The sequence below is a fragment of the Ciconia boyciana genome, chromosome 8 (assembly GCF_034638445.1).
Source record: "Ciconia boyciana chromosome 8, ASM3463844v1, whole genome shotgun sequence".
Classification (NCBI taxonomy): Eukaryota; Metazoa; Chordata; class Aves; order Ciconiiformes; family Ciconiidae; genus Ciconia; species Ciconia boyciana.
The window spans coordinates 24,292,349-24,314,159 of record NC_132941.1 but is presented as its reverse complement, the minus strand read 5'-3'; the positions used below and the strand labels follow the sequence as shown (position 1 = coordinate 24,314,159).

Below are 21,811 nucleotides of genomic sequence, written 5' to 3'. Positions count from 1 at the left end.
CACTTCTGCAATAAATACAAGCTTTGATTTGCAAGCAGTCGGGTCATTTAAGGCTTCATGGTCCTGCCAGCATTGAGCTCGCCTGCAACCTGGTGAGACCCAGCAGCGCAACAGCCCAGCGGTCTGCACAGTCCCCAGGGCCGAAAGTCAGAAACCCCTTCAAACCACCCACGCAACACTTCAGTGGACACAGACACATCAGGTAGGTAGCATTTATTGAGGAAAGTTCAGTACCGGCCCAAGAAAGGGACTGATCTCCCAGTATTAAAATTAACATGATTGTAATCAAAGATTAGATTTTGTTATCTGCAACCTGCTACCTCACTAGTACCTTGTTCATGGCTCACAAGCTCAGCAGGAAGGCCCGATATCCCCCAAAAGTTACGATTCATTTGCAGTGGTAAAACCTTTGAGTGATGCTGTCCCCTTACTTCTCACCTGCACTTCCCTCCATGCCAAAAGCTAGCTGTGCCCCTCAACTGCAGCCCCTCCTTGGGAGCCACATAAGGACAGGCCTCTCTGCAGTCCCAGCCAGAGACAGGGCAGTTTACCTGCAAACACACTCCAACCTGCTCTGCAAAGGTCCTTTCTGCCCCACAGGGAGCTGCTGGGGCAGATTACACAGCAAATATGGTCCCAGCTGGCCTCCAGACTATGTTCTCCAAAAAGCCCTGGGCTCTGGGACCACGGTTTGCTATTTGCAAAGAGCACGGAGAGAATTAACTCAATGTGCAGACAGTTCCTGCAAAGATGGGCTGGCCAGGCTTTGTTCCACAGGCTGTTACAGTCCCTGAGCGTCCCCAAGGGAAGGTGCAACTGGAACGTGGAGTATTCATGTAGGGCTATCCCGAGTGCAGGGATTGCCACATGGCAAGAGCTGCGGCAAGCACAGCCCCAGGGCAGTGCTGGTGCAGGAAGGTGGAACGCCAGCATCTCCGTCCTCGCTTCACCCATGTGGCTGGTGACACCCTCCTGCAGCAAGTCTGCCCAGACAAACGCCCTGGCCACGCAGGTGGCTCTGCCCAATACATGCAGAGAGACCCAGGCTCTTCTGTGCATGGGCTCTGACGGAGAAGAGCCAACCATGTGAACCATTGTCTCTAACCAAACAGCAGCGTTTTGATTCAAGCTATTCCCTATTGGTTCTCCATTTGGAGTTACCTGTTAATACTCTAACGGTATGTCCCTCAGTGCCATTCACCCTCATTATAATTTGATTTTCTAGCTCTATTACAAAGCAGCACCTGCATAAGGTGACTGTGTAAACATGCAACAGCCATACATCAGCCTCCTGCGGCCTCATGCTTCACATCTCAGGCAGGCAGTGTAACAGGGGAGAGGGCCAGGCATCGCAGCATCTCAGGGGTTGTGGTCAGTGGGGTCACACTTCAGCATGACTTTTACCCCCTCACCCCTCTTGGTGGTCTCAAACGCCTCAAGAGCCTTTTCCAGGGGGAAGCGGTGCGTAACCAAGGGCTTGACGTTGATCCGCTTGGATGCAAGCAGAGCAATTGCCACGGGCCACCTGCAAGGGAAACGGAGAGCAGGAGATGAGAGCAGTCACCAGTTTGGAGCCCTAAGGAAAGAGCATGGAGGAGCCTCGTTTCATTACAGTAATTTCCTCAGCCCAGGCAACCAAGGGGAATTTTGCTCACAAAGAATCTTCTGGAGGGGGAACCTCATGCATCAGGCATGGGAGATGGGACAAGCCAACTGCTTTGGGCTGTTAAGCACTGAGAAGGCAGGCACTGCTATAAACACAGACAGCTGGCAGTGCTTCACCCTCAAGAGGCTGAGTAAGTGAAAATCACAGGAAACAACTATACATCTGAAGCATCGAATTAAAAACAAAAATGCTGTATGCCACTGTCCTCTTGCCCTGCCTCCTCTCCCCCTACCCTGCTTGCAGGCTGATCACTGTGGAATTCAAGCTCACCGACTCGGTGCAGGGAGAAGAAAGGAAAAGCCTCAGTCAGCTTCCAACCTCTTTGGTGGAGACTCATGCAATTTGGTTGCCTTGCTGCTCCATTTGAATGGGCCAAATTAGAGTGATGAGGATACAAAGGGATGCAGCAGCTAATCTAATTCCCAAACTGCCTACTTAAAGACATTTCTCATTTTAAGAAGGAACCTGACTACATCTCATAAATCCTTCCTGTAAAATAACTTCTACAGACTAAGCACACATTCCTGCTCTGCTAGGAAGAAACTACAGCTCTGAACACAGCAGAAACCAGGCTACAAGTGTGCAATGCTGGGTCTCAAGCCCTGCCCAAGGAGAACAAGACCAAAGAGACAACAGCTGAGCTTTCCCTGCCTTCAGGGCAAGGCCAGCTTTCAGTACACTAAAAGACCTGCCTGTCCACAAGCCGTGCAGCTCAGTTCTCCATAGAGAGCACACACGCCTTCAAACTGGCTCCAGATATATCTTAACCTCCATCAAAATGATGAAAACTAAACATGGCTCTTGCTCATCCAAGCATTCACTGATCTCCTACAAGACTGATGACATGATTTCCAACCATGATGAGCAAGGAGAGCAGAGCTGGGCACCACCAGCAAGGCTGGGTATTCACAGCTTGACACAGGATGAGGTGCTTGGGATTTTGACTCTTTGACCAGAATTAAGATTCCCCATATCACTTGCCTCAAAATTGACAATGTAACAGTTAGGAAGGTGGACACCAAGAGGCAGCCAGCTTTTCACAAAGCAGTGTGAGGGGTCAGTGCCAGGCCAAGCTGCTGCTTAGAGATCTCCCAGCACAAAGGGTTAAAGCAGCTAAAAGCTGTATGTTCCTCTCTGCCATGGCATGAGCCAGCACACTTGTGGACAAGCCAGTCTCCTCCCAAACACCCCCACCACCTGGCCTTCCCTTTCTACAAGGCATAAGTTGAAGGCACAAATGTTAATTATCATTTTTTTTGTTTTTTTCATTTCGGCCTGCTTGCTTACAGCAGAGTAAGGGTTTGTTGGTTCTCTTCCTTTCTTTGCACCAAATGCTGCGTGACAGTGGGACAACCCAACTGGGCTGCTTTGTTGTGGTCAAGTCTTCCAGGAACCAAGGCATAAAATGCAAGACACATCAGTCACACTGTATGCACTGCAGAGCTGGTATTTCAGAGTGACATGAGGTTTAACCAACTGTAAGGAAAACCAGCCTTTTCCACGTCCTCTCTCCTTGTGGAAAGGAATTTATTAAGGGCGGACTTGGAGACACATCAGCCCATGCTGCACATGACTCACGTGTTGCAGTAGCGGAATATCCCACGGATATCCACCTCCCGCACGGCAGCATTCACGATGGGCACAGTGACCATCTCAGGCCCCAGCCCCACCAGCACCAAGGTCCCACCAGAACGAGTGGCCTGGAGAAGGAACACACAAATATGTTATATTTTGAAAAAAAAACAGTCACCAGAGCCTACACAGAAGTCTGTAAAAAAATAAAGCCACACTTTGTGGCTGTAATGGACTGTCCAGGGCACAGCAGAGAAGCCAGGGGAGAGGCAGGATGCTGTCAGGTGCCCGTAAGCTTGAAACATGCAATAAACAATGTTTAAAAAGCAATCTTTCAAAAATCCCTGAAGGATTTTGGTATCTAAATCTCATTCTGAAAAATGATTGGCACTTAGAAGTATGAAAAGTACTTTGGATTTCAATGGGAGAGATTTAAAACTAAGAGGCTGATGCTCCACTGGAATTTCTCTTTTTGCAGCTTGTCCCATTTGTCTCCTGTCCCTTCATTGTGAAACTCTGCATTACCTTCTCTACATCCTCTCATTAGGCAGTTCATGACAGCAAAACATCCCCTCCTTAACTGCTTTCTTCACCTGCTGGAATTAATTTTCTTAATTATTCTCCTTATTTGGACATAACTTCAACTTAATGGAAGATGCTGCCCTACTTGTACCAGCTGCCTGACACTGCTGCATAGCCATGCTTGGGTTTTGGGGTCTTACTGTAGTCTCTTTGGTAAGTGGTAAAGCACCTGAGCATCAAATCACACAATTATCTCCACGCTGCCTGCAAAGATCAGGCAGACTAAGAGAGACCTCTTTGTCTCTCTTAGTTTGTTGTCTAACAAGCACCTCCTCTCCGCCACACCCAGCCCACTGAAATTAAACACTGTGGGAGCGAAATAACTGTCATTCACTGCTGCGTCCCAGAAAGAGGAAAACCACTTCATCACTGCTCTACCCTGGGGACAAGTGGTACTCACATAAATGCCAGCCTGGATGCAGGCTTGCACTCCTGTACACTCCACAGTTATGTCGGGCATGCAGCCAAGCAGACTTTCGACTTTGGAGGCCACCTCCTGTGGGGTCTCGTTCTTTACCTGAATGGTGAAATCTGCCCCTACCTCCTTGGCTTTTTGTAGGCGAGAGGCAGATAAATCTGAGGAAAGACAAAAGAAGTCAAGAACTGGAGCATTATATGAAGCAGAAGGGGAGCAAGAACCTGAGCCTGCAATCTGCTTCCTACCGCCATCTGATGTCTCAACAGAGCCACCTTCTTTAGTGACCAGCTGTCAACTACCTCAGGAGAGAAGAGCTTATTTGTTACATAGTAGGAGAAGACAGAAAGCTCCAGCCCACTCGTACCTTCTCAAGAATTTATGTAGACCACCCAGACCAAAGGGCTTCCCACCCTTGATGTAAGTAGGCCACCATCAAGGAGCCCTTGACAAGTGTGATGGAAGCACACTTGTCTGGGGTCTGACCATGCATTCACAGGGCAGCACACAACCAGGAGAGGAGACGGTCTACATTCCCTCCCTCAAATTCACACAGCCTTCAGCAAGGAGGCAGCAAGGAGACCTGCTCACTTTTTCACGCAGGCAGAGAAGGACAAGCAATGGGGACAACTTAAAGACTCAGGAGATGCCAAAGGCTCGAGGGTGTGCTTCAAAGAGGTTAAAGCATAAACTCACAGACGAAATCCACACCATGCAAAGCAATGTCCAAGTGAAGGAACAGCTGTCACCGCTAGACGCGAAGGGTGTCTTCTATAAGAACATCAGTTCATAGATCTCCCAACTTCGCTTTGCTACTGCAGGAACATCGAGTGTATGCCAAGACAAACTAGAAGGCCAAGCTTAACTCCAAAGGGCATGCACATTGATGCAGGAACTGCAGCAGGAACAGCCATAGCCAAGCACTGGCATGCCACTGTGCCTGCCCTGGGCTACTGCGCATTGCTGTCCTGATGCTCACTGCAGAGCAGAGGAACCTCAGTGTAGGCAAAGGCAAAAGGCAGCAGGAGGGCAGGACAGACAGGGCAGCACTGACCTACACTCACCCTGTTTGAACAGTGCCGTTGTGTCTTACCAAAGCTGCCACTGTCTAACCCTGCACTGCTCAGTGCCTCTCTGGCCATGACTCTTTCATGAAGCAGCTTCACTAATTCACGTGGGACCTTACTCCACTAGTGAAAAAGGACTGTAAAAAACCACGTTATACACGCACTCAGCAAGTTAACCCACAGAGGAGCCTACAGTGAGGCAAAAAAACACCACTCACTTTTGTACTTTCCTTCCCTGGCTCTCAAGATGATTTGCTATTGCTCACACCCTCAAGGATATCTCTCAAAGGGCACTAGGCAGATGCAAGGCTGCTCTGACCTTGCACCTGATGGCTCAGAAATCACCTGGCTATGGACAGCACAGCACCAAGAAGCCTTTCTGACAGGAGACGTCAGGCTCAGAAGTTCCTTAACGTGGCCATTTCACTTCTAACGGTACCAGATGAGAGCAGATCATGAGCTCTCTGAGGGCTTCCTCAATGAGCCATCAGCAGATGCTTTCAGCTGAGCAAACTGCAGAATGCATTAGTTGGCAACACTAAGTGCGTCCCTGCTGTTACAGACCTCTCCCATCCTTTTACCCTCCTTGTAACAGCACTGGAGGCTGCTGAGCATCTCTCAAGGCAGTTTCTGCCACAGATGAATTAGTAGGCAAGCCCATAAGAAAAAAGGAGTGGATCTGGTGACATGGTGGACCTCGGATACCCCATTAACACAGAGCAACAAAGCTGGTGATGATAAATGTCTGTGAGAGCACAGCTGTACCTCTTGACAGCGCTATAAATATCTTTTGAAGATCCATAAAATGGTTTGTACCATGGAGTGAGCTGCCCTGGTGGGCAGCCACACTGTTTGTCTCTTCTCTTCCACATCCCCTGGAAGGAAGCCACCCACCCCTCTCCAGGCACCACTGGTGACCAGGACATCTCGGGAGATGAGGAGGTGGACAGCAGAAAAGAAGAGTGGTATTTCCCAGGCAGAAACAGCCTCTTTGCCTTGCACTGAAGCAGTGGTCTACAGGGGCATGTGCGTTGGCACTGGAAAAGACGTCCAGATCGAAGGAGGATGCAACAGCCAAGATTTCCTAGACCCAAGATTGAAGGGTGGGCAATGCCTCCTGCCACAGGTCCTAGGCTTGAAGACTCGGAAAATCGTGCCTTTGCCAGGGGCACACTCATCTCCAGGACACACAGCATACTCACCACAAAGAAGAAAATACTGCTCTCACCAGGATGCAGTCTTCAGAAAACTCAAAGATGGGGGTAGGGGGGAAATATTAAGGGCAAAGAGAAGGAGGACGAGGCCACTGCTCTGACATGAGCCACTCTGACTCAGCCCCAGAACTGGGAGGAAGCCAGGCCAGAGGACCTGCCCTGCCCATCACACAGTGAATGTGACGTTACTTACTGCCAGGGCAGGTGACGGACATGCCCCCAACAGCAGCAGGAGGGCTTGGGATGCCAGGTGCGGGCACGCCCACCAAGATGAGCATCCAGGAGATCTGTGGAGGGAGCTTCAAGAAGCGAGAACAGAGAGTAATAAAAAGTAGACAAAGGAAGAAAAGCCAAGGCTGAAAAGTAAGGGCAGCATCACCCTGGAAGCCTCGATGTGGGTTCTCGTTCCTATGGCTGCAGGAGGCATGAGCCACATCTGTCTCTCCCAAGCTCTGAGCACTGGGCCATGTGTATGGTCATGCTTGAGCCTCTGCTAGCAGAGATGCACTCAGAGACCTCTCAAGGAGCAAGAGCTGCTATTTTTGAGGTACCTGAAGAGCTAAGAAGCACTTCTGCCTGGCATGGCTGGTGCCTCCCAAATCTCAGTGTACAGCAAGGAGACCACGGGGGCTCAACAGTGCCCCCAGCAATGGACCAAACTCCCGATGAAGTGCCCTGCTCAAAACACCAGTGTACAGCAGATGCAGCTGGATTCAGCTGTTTGTAGTATCTGCCCACTCACTAATATGTTTTATACTGTCTGTTTGGCAGAAACACATCCAGAGGCAGTGTCCTGGAGCAACAGGAGAGACAGGCTGTCCTGCCAGCCAATGCATTTCAAAGCGGCCACAAAAGTTGCTCTTGGGCAGCAAAACCCCACACCTCTCCTATAGTTGGCCTCTGGTTTGCTGACCTGCTCGGGAGGGAAGTCCTCGCGTTGGAGAGGCATACAGCAGCAACACCGTCAGATCCGTCAGGACTGCGATAACATCTTGGTGCACCTGCCCTAAGTGAATCATCACTAAGCACTTACTGAAGCTGACAGATCTGCAGGTTATGAAATGAGAAGGTTACCATATTGTTTAGAGCTCCAGACACTTGTGAGTCTTGAGAAGGACCAAGTCGTTCAGATTTTAAACCTTACTGTGGCTGAACCCCACACAACTCTTGGGAAACTGGTCAATTATACAATTAAAGTGTTGCATCTTGCCTCTAGTCAGAAATTTGTTTTCACTTTCTGGCCGCTGGAGCTAATTAAAGTTTTGGCTGCCAGACTAAGAGTAGCCCGTTCTCGTATCTCTGCTCCCACGGAAGTTATCAAATTACATTTAAGCTTCTTGTGATGGTTTATGAGCCAACTTAACAGGCAAATACTCTTGAAGCTCTCACACTTCCTATGTTGATCTTCCTTCACAAAGGAGTTGAACTCTGTCCAGTTTTTCATCTTCCCTGACCTTGACTTCCAGGGTTTCTGGAGGCACCGGCACCCAGGACTTCAGATTTAGATAGCACAAGGGGAAGAGTTTCCCTTAAGTAGGAATTACTAAGTGTACCTTTAGTGACAGACAGAGTAAGGCAAGACAGCCCAGCACCACCATATGAATACCCAAACTGTCACTTCACTTACTGGGGAATAAGGCTGCTCTTTTACATGCCTATAAGGAGAAAAGCAGCTTTTCAGAGCAACAGCAATGTCCGCAGCAAGGCAGAAGGAAAGGAGAAGATTGCCCATAAATACCAATCACACCCACTCAGCAGCGGAGTGGAGAAAGCCATAAACCTTAGGGAAGAGTAGATGAGGACCCATGAAACAAACTGATCTTCTGCACCCAACTGCAGTCTATTAAATAGATCAAACCACCCCCATCCCCCCCAAAAAAAGGAAGAACGCTAGTCTGCCAGGAATAAAGCACTTCAGGGAGAAGAACAAAGGTTATCAGAAGCAGTAATACCTTTTATCAGGCAAGCTGCCGTATCTGGGAGGAAAGGCAAGCTTTGGTGCACATAAGCCTTTGGAAGGGTAGGGCTGGGCTGAGCATTAGTCTCTAGCTACAGTGCCAGCTGCTCTCTGGGAGTCCCAGACAAGGGACACGACCCCTTGGCAGAGATGTAACTTTCCAAAATTCATTGACTCCAGGTGTGCCAAAGACACTCACCACAGAAGCTGTAAGAGGTGAGTTCTCCCCAGGTCAGGAATAAGCTCTTCTAGACATTTCTATATTTGTGTGCAGCTTGTCAAAACAAACACAAACATTTAAAGCCTTAAGTGCTGTGCAGACAAAGCTCTTCACAAACGCTTCATAAAAACTCCAGGCAATTAATTCAAAGAATCACACAGCAAAGTACAAGAGTGCCTTTGTGGGCAGACAGTCACCTCACAGGTGTTGGCTCCTAAAGCCGAAGCAAAAAGCAATTCCTTGAGAAGGGCAGCAAAATCCCCAGTGGCAAAAAGCCAAACTAAACCCATTCCTCGGCTCATGTCACGTACAAATATTTGATTAGGGACAGCACCTCCATGGGTATCTCTGAGCATGTCAGCCAAACACCTCTCAGGTGGGAGATGTCTATAAGTCAGGATCATTACCTAGGCCAAGGCATAAAGATAAGAAGGGGTTAATTCCATGTAGCCGAGCTTGCTGGCCCTACAAACCAGGTATCAAGAACTTCCTATAGCCACCTGGAGCCCTATGGCACATGCTATACAGACCCGCTTGCCAAAGGTACCCAGTAGCAGTCTACAGGCAGAGGAAACAGCAGCTCCCAGTGTTACAGGGGAGAATACACCCAGGTAGGACCGGGGATGGGGCGGCAGGCTGAACCAGCTGCCTCAGCCCCACCAACCCCTGCCAGCTCACCAAGCCCTTCCCCACCCAAGGACCGGGTCACCCCTTGCTCGGCAGCAAGTTTCCTCATATGTGATTCAAGAGGCAGAGTTGCTATTTCTGCTATAGCAACCATCATCCCCAAATGACAACACTTCGCAAAATCTAAGGCCTGGACTGCTCGTGTCCACCAAGCACATGCCTGCAGGCTGGGGCCAGCAGAGCAAAAAGTGCCCTGGACTCAGCAGCAAGAGGATTTAGGGAGGAGAAGGCAATAATCTGCCTCAGGTTTTGACATGAGGTACTACTGAAGAATGCTTCTGCAAAAGCAAGAGGGTGGGACCTGAATTTTGTCTCGACCCGAAGATGGAAACACAGTAATAGAGAGGTCAAAAATACACCTGGCCCAAAGTGTGAGAGGTGGAGTAACAGCCTTCTGAAAGGTCCATGTTGGGTCTTTGGCCCAAAAATGCTGCAGCAACCTGTGCTCATTGTCTAGTCATACCTGTAACAGCCACCACTGCTCAGAAGGATCAAAGAGTAGTGGAAACACCACTTCCAGGCCCTGTCCAAACCCCAGGTAGAAATTTCAACCAGGGAACCTCCTGAGGTTACTCCAGCTCTCAGTTCTTCTGGGCAAGCTACACAGAGAAGAGCCTGACCTTTGAGGAGAGGTGGAAAGAGCTGGGCTGGGTTAGCAGGGCAAAGAGAAGCAGGGATAGAACAGCTGTCTGGAACAACCAAAAGGACAGCTGCAAAGACAATGGAGACTCATTTCAGTTGTTGCAGACAATACAAGGGGAAATACGCACAAATGACACTTTGTGAGTGGACCCCAGAAAAAGCTTCTTCATTAGGAGGTGGTGCAATCCTGGAGTAGGTACCCAGAAAGGTGTGATCTCCATCCTCAGCGGTTTTCCAGGCGCAGCTAGACAAAAACATGGCTGCAAGCGGCAGAGAACTAGAAACTTCCAGGACACAGTTATGCAAGGAAGGCCCATTTCTGAAATACAGGGACCCTGAAAAGGTCATTTCAGTCATTGCAGATAATCAGTGATAAACAGAACCCCCCAGCAGGACAGCAGAAAGAAGGGCAGCAAAAGAGAACTAGAGAGGGACAGTGTGCCTGGACACAGAAAGGACTGTGAAAACACATGTCCAGGTCATCACCTAGCACTACAAGAGGAAGGAAAAAAACCTGCTCAGAGCAAACCTCCAAGAACAGCTCCAAACAGGGTACAAAATATGCTATGTTGCCTGGTCTGCGTGCCTAGGTGAAGACTAGAAGCAGATATAATCAAGGTCTATAAGCACTACAGGGAAGACGAAACCTGATCATCAAGGCTTGATCTATGACCCAAAAGCAAAACACAAAGTTGAGGTTGGAAGAGCTCAAAACAGAAAAAAAAAAAAACAGTCAGCGATCAGAGGCACCAGAAACAAGCGGAGCTTCTGTAACTCAGAGCTTTGTCATACAGATGCATTGTCTCTTCCCGAAAGACCTGCTCAAAGTTTGAAAAAGGTCTCTAAGCTTGATCCAAGGACCACTCATTAGCCTCTGGTTTATTCTGCTTGAAGCACTGTAGCTACTCCACCCATACAACTTGTCTGTGCTAGGAAGCAGAAGCTATTATCCTGGTCCGCTAACCTAGCAGACAAGCACTAGTTGCAACCTGCACCTTCTTACAGATTCCAATTAGTGCAAAGATCAAAGTCTTGTCCTCGGGAATGAAGCGTTTATTAGGACTCCCTCCAGACAGGCACGCTACTACTCCATTCATGAACAGACTTTCCATTGCGCTTGGGCTGCCTTCCCCAGCAGTTACCTTGAAGGAATAACGTGGAACTAGTCAAAGTTTTGTATTGTGGGAAATAGGCACACTCTTAAGGGTTAAAAGGACTTACCTGTAATTACCACAGCTGCTGCACCCATCATCTTAGCAACAAGCACGTTAACAAGGCCAATTGGTCCTGGGTACAAAGGGGAGAAAGAGAACATATACAGCTGCCAGACAGCACCAGCTGCCAGCTCTGAACACGCCCAGAGCTCAGCATGTTCCTAGGCTAAAGGAGGCTGCAACTGTGTTTCCAGGTGGGCAGCTCTGGGATCACAGCATCACCACTATCCCAGGGCAGTGAGACCAGCTGCTGAGAGAGCAGCTATTTGTACACAGGGGACTCCACAAGGAAAACACCATCCGCTCCTCTGCTCCCTCGAGCTGGTAGGCTCAGCATGCCCAGACACTGCACTTGGCATTTGGGCTGCTCAAAATGCAGCACTGTAGTGCAGCATGGGCAAGGACAGTCTCAAGGTGCCCCTTGGCATCCCTGTAACTCTGCCCTGACCCATGCTTACAGCAGAGCCTAGAAGCACAGCTTGCACCCTGTCCATCCCCCTCCATGCCGTGGCAGGCAGAGAACCCAAGGACTGAATACGTTCACCATACCAGAGCCGGACACAAAGACTTTGCTTCCCAGAGTGACTCCTGCCCTTTTGCAGGCATGGATTCCCACTGAAAGGGGCTCGATAAGGGCTCCTTCTTCAAAAGTGACGTTATCCGGAAGCCTGCAAGAACCAGACACAAGCAACAGTCACCAAAGAGGTTTATGGGGGTGATGAGGAAAGCCATGACACTCAAAGACCAAACATGGGTCTAAATCACAGTGGCAAAATACAGCCTCACCCTTGGTCTGAGAAATGCAGGGCTGGAAGGCATTTCAAGAGGTTATATTGCCTCCTTCTCTCTTCTGAAGCAGCATCAAGTACACCTAAACCATTTACCAGTGAGATTTGCCTAAGCACCAAACACGGGGATCCACAAACTTCCCCACACCATCTCTCCAGTACTTGGTGAGTCAACCCTAAAACTCCTTTGCCCCTCATCCCCTTTGGAATAAACCCCACAGTTGCGTATGCACCACCTCAAAGGCTGTCCTATGGCTGGGACCCATCAGTGAGCTCCCAGACCCCTCATCTGGGTTGAATCATTCAGCTCCATGCTTTTAGAAAACATCTTGCTGCCAATGGTGATGCCACATAAAACAAAGGCAACCAGATCGAGGTCTCGCCATCACACCCTGGATGTCCTCCCCTGATGCACTAAGTGCTTCAAACAGTGGACTGGTCCCAGCACGCACCCTCCCAGCAGTCAGGAAAAATGTGTACAGTGGGTATCAAACAACTTTTAGACAGAAACAGCACCATAATGCAGCTAGCATAAGTGATGGAAAAAAGCAGACGGGGGCGAAACCCTCCTGAACTGCTGACAGAAATAAATCCCAGCGCCACAATGCAGCCCTCCAGAAAGCCACCAGCGTGGGGTCTCACACAGCAGCTGCCAGGAGCTGTGTCTGCGAGGAAAGTCTTTCTGACAGCCCTGGTAAGCTTGAGGTCAGATCTCACCAGGCCAACACAAAGTAATGGAAATGACAGCTCTAAGATGTCTATATGTCCCTTATCTCCAGGAGGCACTGAAGGGCTGACTCCAAAAGTTCGGTTGCCTGAGAGTTTGGCATCACATTTGCTCCTACTGGGTCTGGGTACTGCCCCATCAATGGGGAGGGCAGCTTTGTGGCATGATCCCACTTCCATCAAATTACTCAGAGTACCCAACAGAGTCTGTCCGCCTGCAGAGGGACAGACAACACTTGCCCAAATATGTGAGAACCCACTGAGCTCAGCCACCATCTTTTCTTAGCAAATCTGTGCTGGCAGAGTGACTTCATGCCAGGGAATCTGCTCTGCATCAGTCGGCCACGGCATTGCTGATTTGAACCCGGGAGCACCAGATCCAGGCTTTGCATTTCACAGCTTAAGAAAAAAAATTTAGCCAAAGTAATATTTACTCAAATTGGAGAAAAAAGCAGATCTCTCCCTGGAAGAAGACAGCTACAAACCAGTCGCTTCCTCCCAAGCGAAAACTCGTGATGTTGTCAGAAAATGTTATTTTAGCAACACACAGGAAATCAGTGACGGCAGGTCTGGACAGTGAGAAGTAAGTCCCATCCAGACCAGCATCTCATCCTGACAGCAGCTGCTTGGGATCCGCTTTGAAAGAAGCTTCCTGTCTGAGGACTCTAATGAGAAGAGCATTCAAGTGCCTCCTCCCGACTGATTTGATCCTGAACACTTCCTCTGCAGACACAAAAGATCAACCCTGAGGATGTTCCTGCTCATGAAAGTACCAGCTCCACACAGACTGAGAAAGAACAAGCTCCACAGGTAGACCAGTCTCAGGTGGCCACTACCTTAGACTATTTTTAACTCATGTAAATGCACTTATGTGGGTATCATGTTGCAGAGGTTTATTCGGGTTTCTAGCATATTTGCCAGAGTACTTGAGCTTGCTTTTAAGCACATGTGTCAGTCCTGCCACAATTAAGAACATACTCAAGTTTGCTGAACTGGATATGAAAACAAATGTTTAATGCTGGGAGCTTAGTGAGGCCACTCAGCGCCACACAGAAAAGCAGCTTAGCAGGGACACTGCTTTCTGTTCCTGTTCTGCTCTAAGTAGGATGACTTTGTTTCAGATGACAGAGTAAGGTGTCAGCAATGTAGTGCTTCCTGAAAAGGAGCAATAAAGCTAGCTCAGCTCAAAGAATCAGACAAAGACCTTCAGGGACCGTCCTAAGAAGACAAGGATATAAAAAGACAACAGAAAAGAAACCAAGAGCAGGGAGCAAATAGGAAAAGGACAATAATTAAAGGGTAAAGCAGTGGTGACATCCCAGGAAACATGCAAGAAATGTTTGTTTATGTCTGGCACCAGAGCAGATAAACTACACCTGCCTGACAAACCGTTTGCAAAGTGGCTACCATCCAAGCCTTATACGTTATCTATGGATCAGAAAGCAATGAAACCTGTTGTGTTCCAGTAAAGAGTGCTCACTACAATACTCAAAAGAGCCAAGAGGCAATTGCTTCAGCTAATCCCCACCAGGGAGTATATATTTCTCTGCAGAGGGAGCACTGACTAACTTGTAGCAGTAGCTGGCACTGTGCTTGTAGTAGCGGCACAAGTTCCCATCATCAGGAGGCGTAGCACAGAAGAAGATGGTTGGAGACAGGTTATAGCGGCCACTTTTGCAGAACTCATCCATTTCTCTTGGGACACCAGGCTCGATGGCCACTCGATCACCTGCCAGGGTGAAAGCAGACTGTGTTACTCTGGAAGAAGGTGGGCACATAGGTATGAGTAGCACTGAACAACCATGGAAGACAGCATGAAACCCTGGCATAAGAGAAGCATGAGGGACATCTGCTAACTGAGAAAGATCACACTGCATGCACGAGACAAGTTCCTAACACTTCCTTCACAGCGCCTTCATCACCAAGATCTTCACAGTTACTTGAAAAGAGTCGGTGTTTCAGAGGCACAGACACAGAGCAGATGGAAGCTCAGCCACATACAAACCTCTCTCCAGCTGCCTTGCACTCAACCTTAGCAGATGAAAAGGCAGCCCACACCCCAGGCAATCGCATGGTGATCAGATTTTTTTCAGAATCTGTAGTAACTGGAAGAGGAAATAATTAGGACAAAGCAGGTGAGCTCTGCTGGCCACCACGCTGCCAGCTGGAAAGGGCTGGTCCTTGGGAAGGGAGCTCACGGTGCAGAAGAACACCCAGGAGTGAGGCAGGACTTACTGGGGAACAGAGACATCTTGATGCTACAATGGAGTAGCCCAGACTGCTGGAAGGACACATGCTGCAGGACAAAGAGTAATTATTTAATTGCAATCATGAGGCAGGATGGACTAAAGAAAACAACTGTGTGACCACAGTACAACTTGCAAGTACACAAGGGACACAAGACAGCCCTTTTTATTTGGCAGAGGAAGCCAATCAAAGCCAAATCTCTCAGCAAAGCTCTCCACCAACAGGCTTTCAGTCAGACACAGTGACAAGCAGGAGGATGGATCAAAGTAAAGAGCCATATAGCCCACTACACCACCTGTGATATGGCTAATGGGGGATGTCTGGGGTTGAGAGGAGCAGGACAAGCACATACTGAATGTTCTCCCAGCATTACATTCAGCTGTGGGGCCTCCCAAGCTGCATGTGGTTTCTTTGTATTTAGTAACCCCCGACAATTTCTCCTCCACCTTCCACCATGTAAACTTTTAGCATCCACATTATCCTTTGCCAAGGAGGCCTGCAGGTCTACTACATCTTAGGTGCATGCTGCACCTGGCTCCCACTGTCCCTTGCTCTTGTATTCGAGGAACCAGAGAACAGGCAACCCTTATGTGCCCTCTCCCTGCCCTCCGTGAGCGTTCAGACCTGTGTCACACGTCCTTGAGATGTCTCTCCAGCTCCTAGCTCAAGTTCCTAACTTAGTCATTTGTCATAGAGATGCTGCTCCACATCTCGCCATCTCCTTGTCCTCCTCTGAAACTTTTTCACTTCTTTTATATCCCTTTGGAAAGCAGGAGACCAGAACTGCATGCAGAGCTCCAGATGTGCAATGATGTCCTCTGACTGAGTCTCTGTCCCTTTCCCAACACTGATTTGCATTTTTCACCATTACTGAGCCAACATTCCCATGCACTGTGTCAGAGCCAAAGGTCTCACTCTTCAGCAGTGATGGTCAGACCATCATTTTAGATATGAAGCTGGTTTTGTTTCTTCTGTGGTGGACATCACTTTATGTTTATCAGCATTGAATTTCACCTGCATCTTATTGGCCAGGCACCCTTAAGGTCTCTCTGTAACTCTTGCTAGCTCTCCTATGTCCTCTCCACCCTGCCTGAGTTGCTATCATCAGCAAACTTTGCAAAAAATTCACTGCTCGGCCCATTTCTAGGACATTCATGAGCACCGCGAACTGTAGAGGTCACACCACAGGGCCTGGTACAGTTGCTCCAGTGACCTCTCTACACTGCAGGAGGCCATTTGCTCCCTCAAGAACACAGAGCGAAGAAATGTTAACAGCAGGTTGTTGGCAAGAGCAAGACACATGGTTTCTGAAGCTTTATCTAGCTTCTTCAAAAGGCACCTTGTACCAGCATACACTCTGCTCTGCATTAAAATAAAGTCAGACCAGCTCAAGACATCCCAGGATAAAGCATACCTAAGAAATACCATAAACTACAGTGGCCAAGCTGGGTGATTAATAGCAGCACAGTGACACTCTTTGAAGGAGGTCACACTATGCAATTCACAGCTCAGAACATCAGATAAATTTACCTAACAAAAAAGCACAGCCTGTTATCAACACATTCTCAGGAACTGATTAGCAGGAAAACAAATAAAAAGACAGTTTTGATTCCAAACACCTGGTTTCAGATGAGTCACTCCTGATCCTGCTTTGACAATAGTCCCAGAAGCTTCGTGCCCCAACACCATGGGGTCCTTCACGACAAAATCCCCAATTCGACCGTGCTGCCAGTAGTGAACATCGGACCCGCAGATCCCAACAGAATGCATCCGCAGGAGGACCTCTGCCAGAAAAGGAAGAAACGTTCCTTGCAGGAAAACTTACCTTCTCGGCACTGGGAGAGCAATACATGTGCTGTCCCTGTGCGCCACAACAAAGGCCAAGCCAGCATTGAAACATCTGAATTTACTAGCATTAAAAAAATGTACTAGAATTGCACGTGCATGCATTAGGATGGATGGCATATTCATGACACACCTGCTGAAATACAAAACTGTACAAGGATTTACAAATCAAGAAAGCTTAAAACATGGTAAGACCCCTGTCAACAAAAGCTAATACAATCTAAAAGGGGCGTGACTATTAACTGGAGCAAGAATAAAAGAGCAAGTCCATTTAATTTTTCCTTCTCCCCAAGCTATGATTTCAGCCCTGGTGAGTTAGTGAATCAAATTTCTATCAGCCCATATGCCTAGCCTATTAATATTTAGTTCTGCAATAAGATCATCTGACATGTCCCAAGAGCTGTTTAATGTGAAATACATGAACTGATGAAACAGGAAGCAAAAAAAGCTACATAAAGGGGTGTATCTGTGACTGCTCTAGCTCTTCTTTTTGAGTGGAAATGCAGCATTATCTGTTTCAGACACACATTATTTTTTGGATTATTTTATACTTTCTCAGAAATATTTTATCTCTGTATAATATCAAGGAGCAACAAAAGAGAATGAGAAAAGAAAGAGATTAGTAAAGAAAGCAGACAGAAGTAGTCATCTCTAGACCTACCATTGGGACCCGGTTCTGGGATTGGGCGGTTTTCCTATGGACAAAAAGAAAAAAAAATAGCATTCAGCTGCTTGTGCATAGCCATGGGAATACCTCGTGGAAAGTCAGTCCAGGTTAGCTCAGGTAAATCCGTAAGCAGATCAGGTTTCTGGTTCTGTCTGCTCAATAAGACATTGCTGTGCAACGAGGAGGGATATAAATGCACAGTCCACACTGTCTCCCTAAGCTCACCTCATTTTGCTTGCACGGTGGAGTAACGTGGGCATCTGTTACAAGTGAGCACACAGCCAGCTTCTAAATCCACTCTCCAAATTATTTTGCAGTAATTTGCCCTTCCCTGCCCAGACAAGAGCCACATACTAAACTTTCCTGCCCTGAAACAGCCTCAAGTTTCATCTGAATCCTTCATCCCACTGGCTGACAAAAAAATTTACCTTCTGTAAGCAGGAAGATTCTGAACCACCTATTTCTATAAAGTATTAATATTGCAGTGTTTATATTATTATTATTAATTATAGGAAATATTTTTACTACATAATAATAACTCAATGTATAAGTCAATTGTAAACATTACTGTAAATCACATTTAAAGTCACATCCTCTTGTAACTGGCATGACACCTCTTTATGAGATGAATGATAAAACCAGAATTATAAAAGTAGTCACTTGGCCCCAAGTCACCCTTCCACCCAAAAGGTCTGCAGGCCTTTTGCCTTCACTGAACTCCCTCAGCTGCCTCAAAAGACAAAGGAATAATTTTGTTGGGTTTTACAACATCAAGACAGTACAATACCCACCCAGCACCCACCTCTAGGATCATGTCTCTAAGACAAGCCCCACCAAAGTAATTAGTGCTAACAATGAACTCTTCATAATCCATTTTCTGACCAAATTTTCATGCATCTTAGACCCCTTTACCCACAGCCTCAAATTGGGCACAAGACCTTTGAGCAGACCTCCTATTCACACAGTTCCTCTTCAAAAATTTGGTGCATATACATTAGTGAGCCCATGGTCGGTTATTTCTCCTTGCAAGAGCATCTTCAGTTAGCAAGAAAATTGATCTCTGGATTTGAGAGATGAGCAATCGCTTTGTAGCAGTCCTCCATGTATTAGCTTCACCAGTTAGAAGCTGCTACATAACAACGAACACAAGATTTTCTGCTGCCCTACTGCAGAGAAAGTGGAGTATCCCTTCCTGCTTTTGGGAAGCACTGTTTTGCGTTTTAGCTAATTAAATACATTCTCAATCCCAGCATATTCCTCAACTCATACTTTGTGCTTCACCAATCTAAACATCATGAAAAGAGAAATTCTGGAAACATTTTCAAAGCGCTGCTCTGTTAAAATACCTGCTGAATAATCAGTGCTGTAACTGGGCAGGATGGCCCAAATTCTGTTCACTGGAGTGCAAATCAAAGTACAACTCAACCTACTGAAATTTTCAATGTTCAGAACTGTATCTGCATTTTTTCTATGTGGGGTGTTTGTTTTGTCCCACTAAGGACACAGCCCAGAGCATTATTTTTAGAAGACGTTGATCTAGATGTAACCTTTTATACAGAAAATGTCCAATAAGCATGCAATCTGGTAACACATCAGAAGTACAGACCACCTCACCTATGTCAAAGGGACTGAACAGAACAGTCCATGGTGAGAGATAAAGCAAGCCAACTCTAGCTGAAAATGTGTATGTGGCATTCCTCAGCCCAGAAAAAAACACTTTTTTTTCAATAACAGCTGTGCCAAAAAACAGACATCTTGGTGGAAAGTGAATCCTCCAGCTTGATTCGTAGAAAACAGGGAGTGACCAGACTGGAAGACCCCAAAGTATTTCAGAATGCATGTTCTGCTCACTGTCCATTGTTCACTGAGAAGTTCAGAGATAGCAACTAGTGCAACTGAGGATGTGAAGGAAATGCAGCAAATGTTTTCTGTGAAAGGAGACATATAAAGAGAGGATATGGTACATGCATAAAAAACAATAAATCCTCAAGTGGCAGCAAATGTGAGCCTGTGGCAATCACCTAAGATCAAGAGGAGAGTCAACAAAAATGAAGCCAACACATTTTCACATAACGCAGGTTAGCTATTGAAGTCATGGTGACTCTCCCCATGGGAAACACGTCCACAAGAATCAAGAGGTGTGTGCAAATTACGGGGAAGATGATCTCACCTAACTTTAGGTATCAATAATGCAGGTAACAAGTTCAGAGTTCGCTGCCTAGACACCTTATGTGATCAGTGGGGCAACGCAATGAGTGCCATTCACATTGTGGCAAAGAAACTTCAGAGAAGCCCAGGAGGATCACACCCTGAGGGGCTGCCAGTAAGGCCAGGGGAGCACTGACAACCACCTCCGATGTCTCCAGCAGTATGAATATCCCAAGGAAAACTCATGCATCTGGGTGTAAGCCAGTTTAGAGACCAGCAACATAGACAGGATGGAGCCAGCATCCACCCTCACAAATCTCATGCACCTTTCTGAATCACAGGGTTTTGGAAACGCATTCTTGAGGGATCATCTCAATTCTCACTCACTGTGGTGATGCCTTTTATTTCTAGTAGAAGTCAGGCTGCACGTGCTTCTAGTGAAATTGTAGTTGGAGCCCCACAAGAATTACCCACACAAACATCGCACATGTTGCTTGAGCTGTGCAGGAATGGTAAAAAATCAACTGCTTCCCTGATAATCATTCTCCAAACGAGCTGCTGCAGGTAACCAAAGTCTGCATGTTCCTAAGAGCCCTCCTGCCAGAACTGTTTGTACAGAAAACTGCCTGTCGATGTTTGTCCATGTAAATCTTCCTTCCCCAATGTGGTACTTGCCAAACTGGCAATCCCAAATCTCCAGCAGTGACGCAATGATTCAGCTCCCAGGAACATCCAAGCATTCGCCGTCAGAGAAGCAGAATCAGTCTGAAGCACCGACCGGAAATAAAGGCCCCCCCCTCTCCACGAGGGTACTCCAGCACAAGGAGTGACCCGTGCAGCTGCTCCCTCTGAACCCTCCTTCCTGCTTCTCACTTGGCCTCTCCTGAGCCCTAAGAAGCAACACGTCACCCTCTGTTTCTGCATTCTGGGAATGCCTTGTTCACATACCGAACAGCACCCGCTCCCCATCCCTCCTCTCCCTGTCCCTTCCTTCCCCCCCGCGCAACCCGAAGAGGGGGTCGGGCGGCCCTTAGCCATGGGGCAGCCCCAAGCTTTGGGCTCCCCGCGCCTAGCTTGCCCCACGGGTCAGCCCCCCCCCGCCCCGAGCATGGGGACAGCCGCTGCCCTTCCCCACTCCCAGCCCGGGGCCAGTTCAGCTCACTGACCCGGCACCGGTCGGGGGAGACGGGGGGGGGGAGACGGGGGAGGGGGGGGGGGGAGAAGGATGCCCCTCCCTCGGTGCCGGGGGCTCAGCCCCAGCAGGCTCCCGGCCCCGCGGGGAGCGGCCTGCCGGTGCGGTGGGGCGGCCCGGCCCGGCTCCCCGCTACCGCCGCCCGGGCCGCGGTACGGGGCCGCCCCCCGCCGCCATCGGGCCCAGCCGCCCCGGGCCCGCAGTTCCGCCGAGCGGGCCCCGCTCCCGGCTCCCTCCGCCCGGGCCCCGCCGAGCCGGGCCGCGGCGGTCCCGGGGCGGCCCGCTCCCCCCAGCCCGTACCAGGCGCAGGTCCCCGGCTCGGTGCACCACCACGGCCAGGTTCTGCCCCAGCGCCGCCATGGTTCGGCGCGGCGCGACTGCGGTCGGCCGCGGTGCCCGAGTCCAAGGGCCGGCGGGGCCTCCCGCAGTGGGGCCGCCCCTCTGCCCCCGGCCGCCCTCCGCGCCAGGCCCGGCGCCGCCCCCGCGGCACGGAGCGGGCACGCCCGGCCCCAGAGCCAGGCCCTAGACCCAGACCCAGGCCCCGGAGGCAGGCCGCAGGCCCCGGCTGCAGGCCCAGGCCCCGGCCCGGCTGGTCCTCCCCCACGGGGCGCCTGGAGCCCGGCAGGCCGCAGTATCGGGCCCCCTCAGCCCCGCAGTTTCCCCCCGGCACTCGCAGCTCCTGGGGAGCAGCTTCAGACAGGGGCCCTCGCTGCACCCCCACCCTGGCTGGACGCACCTTGGGCACAGATGCAGCGGACCCGATGCCCAGTCACCAGAGCATAACTGGGTGCCACCAGGCCCTGTCCCCTCTCATGTCATGTCTGCCCAGGTGCATGCTGCTTCTGTGCTAAATGGAGTGGCTTGGTTCATCCCGCCGCTGAGGTGAAGCCAGCATCAATGCGGCACTGTGCATTTTGGCTAAAATTCAACAAAATGTGGGCCTGTGGACTTGCCTGGACCCA

General features: G+C 49.1%; 1 protein-coding gene across 3 annotated transcripts; it reads right to left on the bottom strand.

Annotated features, from left to right (window-relative positions):
- Positions 1-214: 214 nt before the first annotated feature.
- On the bottom strand, positions 215-21,318 carry SORD (sorbitol dehydrogenase). Of its 3 annotated transcripts, none has more exons than XM_072871118.1 (9): positions 21,150-21,318; positions 17,504-17,537; positions 16,617-16,781; positions 14,320-14,479; positions 11,786-11,904; positions 11,244-11,309; positions 4,221-4,351; positions 3,245-3,366; positions 215-1,525 (listed from the first exon to the last, which is right to left on the bottom strand). In XM_072871118.1, exons 1-9 carry the CDS (start codon positions 21,207-21,209, stop codon positions 1,360-1,362), a joined length of 1,023 nt encoding a protein of 340 aa, XP_072727219.1. In that variant the 5' UTR covers positions 21,210-21,318; the 3' UTR covers positions 215-1,359. The 3 variants fall into 3 exon arrangements, with proteins under 3 accessions (XP_072727219.1, XP_072727218.1, XP_072727220.1); XM_072871117.1 differs by having other exon boundaries at positions 4,221-4,396; positions 21,150-21,317; XM_072871119.1 differs by lacking the exon at positions 21,150-21,318 and adding an exon at positions 19,124-19,257 and having other exon boundaries at positions 4,221-4,396.
- Positions 21,319-21,811: the final 493 nt, after the last annotated feature.